This window comes from Nicotiana tabacum, chromosome 6, assembly GCF_000715075.1.
Source record: "Nicotiana tabacum cultivar K326 chromosome 6, ASM71507v2, whole genome shotgun sequence".
Classification (NCBI taxonomy): Eukaryota; Viridiplantae; Streptophyta; class Magnoliopsida; order Solanales; family Solanaceae; genus Nicotiana; species Nicotiana tabacum.
This window is the reverse complement of record NC_134085.1, coordinates 56518865-56521555: the sequence shown is the minus strand read 5'-3', so window position 1 is coordinate 56521555 and position 2691 is coordinate 56518865. Positions and strand designations below refer to the sequence as shown.

Here is a 2691-nt window from a genome sequence, read left to right as displayed (position 1 = left end):
AGCATCTGATATCTCCCCAGATTTGGGTAATTATACTCTGAAAAACACAACCCCAAATAAATATGCTACAGTGGGCCACCCATCCAACCCAGTAGCCCAACCACGCTCTATCCCAAACCCAAACTCTAACAATGCCCACACCCACTCCGATTTTGCCTCTCTCAAAACCCTTTACTGATGAACTTCATAATATGGAAAGCGAGAGGAGCCAACAATGTGTGGTAAAGTTGCACAACCCTGCTATCCTTGTTCTCTTTGAGACAAGAATGGCTTACCATATGCACTTAACTACTGAGCTACAGTTCACAGCTCAATTCCAATCCCCTGCCATTGGGCAATCTGGAGGAATAATAGTCATGTGGAAGGATGACCTAGTGAAGCTCGAAGAGGTCTGTACCATACCCCGGGGTGTGTATGTCATGGTGAGGTAAAACCTAATGACTCAAAATAGTTTTTCTCAGCTATTTATGCTATTAGCCACTCAAATGATAGAATTATGGCAGTCCCTTGAGGACATGGCCTTTGTTTATAAAGGTACTAGGCCTGTAGGAGGTAACTTCAATGAAGTCCTAAAATCCAGGGAAATATTTGGGAGCAACAACATTAGCAATAGTAGAAGCAATCATTTTTGGAGTTGTTTGAATCAGTATAGACTAATTGACCTAGGTTTCAAAGGCTCAAAGTATACTTGGTCTAATAAAAGAGACACTAACAGGAAAGACCTTATCTTAGAAAGGCTGGATAGGTGCTTTGCCACTGATGACTGGATTGAGTCATACCCAGAATCCTCTATTACCCACTTCCCCAAGACCCACTCTGACCAATTTCCTCTACTCCTAAGCATAACTAATCAAAACCATATTGATCATAGTAGGCCCTTAAGGCTAGAGTCTATGTGGTGTAGCCACCCTGACTTCCCAATCATTGTTCAAAATAGCTTCAACTCTACTGATGATCTGTTGGGGGACACCAACATTTTTAAGGTCAATGTGACCACCTGGAATAGGCTAGTGTTTGGCAACATCTTCTACAAGAAGAACCACATTCTAGCTAGGCTGAATGGTATTCAAAAATCTAATGCCTACCCTTTTAGCACCTTCCTTCAAAATTTAGAAGCAAATCTCCAAGCTAAATTCTCAGTTATCCTAAAAAGAGAAGAGGACTTTTGGATAAAATCCAGAGTCAGCTGGTTATGTGAAGGAGATGCTAATACTAGGTTCTTCCACACAACTACCCTCAACAGAAGAAAGAGAAATAGGATTCTTAGTTTAACAGATAAGGTAGGTAACCAGATCACAGAACCTAAACTCATCAGGGAGACTACCAGGGGCTACTTTAAGAACCTCTTTACCACATCCCATACCTCATCCACCTACAAGAGATGTTACAGTGAGGGCAACCCACTAGTCCTTACTAATAGCATGAGGGTGTCCCTTGACCAACCTCTTAAGTACTCTGAAATCAAGAAAGCCATGAACTGTTTCAAGCCCCTTATGGCACTTGGACCTGATGGGATGCACCCTTTCTTCTACCAAAAATACTTGTCCATCCTATCTACCATGTCAACCATTTTTTCCAGAAGGTGTTCAACACCCAACCATGCCCCTGAAGTTAATAAGACCCTATTGTGTTTGATTCCTAAGTGCCATAATGCTACTTTGCTAAAGAGCTTTGGGCTATGCAACACTATATACAAACTTGTCATTAAAATAATAGTAAATAGGATCAAAGCATTCCTTCAGACAATTATTGAGCCATCTCAAGCCATTTTTCTCTCTAACAGAAGGGCTACTGATAATGCCATAATTGTTCAATAATACATCACCCATTTCCAAAAGATAAAAGGGAAAATGGCAACATGATCCTCAAGATAGACTTAGAAAAAGCCTTTGACAGACTTGAGTGGTCGTTCATCAGGTATTCCCTCATATTCTTCAAGTTCCCACTTAAATTGATCAACCTGATCCTCTCTTGCATCTCCACTAGCTCCATATCCATCTTAATCAATGGAAGCCAAACTGAGCCTTTCAAACCAACTAGAGTTATCAGGCAGGGAGACACCATCTCTCCCTACCTATTCATTATTTGCACGGAAATGCTATCAAGGAATATTGACCAGGCAGTCCTAAGAAAGGACTAGCTTCCAATCACCATCAGTAGGAATAGTCCTAAAATCTCTCACATGTTCTTTGTTGATGATCTCACCCTATTTGGTGGAGCCAATAAAAAGAGTTGTGAAGCAATTCTGGCTACCTTAGAGGAGTTCAATAGTGCATCTAGCCAAAATGTCAACTTTCAAAAATCAAAGGTTATTTTTTCAATCAACTATCAGGAGGATCGGGCAAATACATACAACTCATTGCTAGGAATTAGGAAAAGCAAAGATTTTAGCAAATACCCGGGCTTACCCATCTTCCATAAAAGGTCTACCAACAGAGATTTTCAATTCATTATTGATAGTATGAACAATAGGCTGGCTGGATGGAAAACTAAAATGTTAAACATGGTTGGTCGTACAACTCTGACAAAATCTAGCCTGGGGAGCATTCCCAGCCATGTGATGAGCTATATAAAGTTACCATCGCACATCACCAACCAGATTTATAAAATCCAAAGGAACTTTATATAGGGAACAACATCTGGACAAAAAAAGCCACATATGGTTAAATGGGATACTATTATTAAGCCTAA

At 40.3% G+C, this 2691-nt stretch overlaps 1 protein-coding gene across 1 annotated transcript; it reads left to right on the top strand.

The window, feature by feature from the left end:
- Positions 1–515: 515 nt before the first annotated feature.
- LOC142181829 (uncharacterized) lies at positions 516–1817 on the top strand. The gene has a single exon (XM_075255406.1). It carries the CDS (start codon positions 516–518, stop codon positions 1815–1817), a length of 1302 nt encoding a protein of 433 aa, XP_075111507.1.
- Positions 1818–2691: the final 874 nt, after the last annotated feature.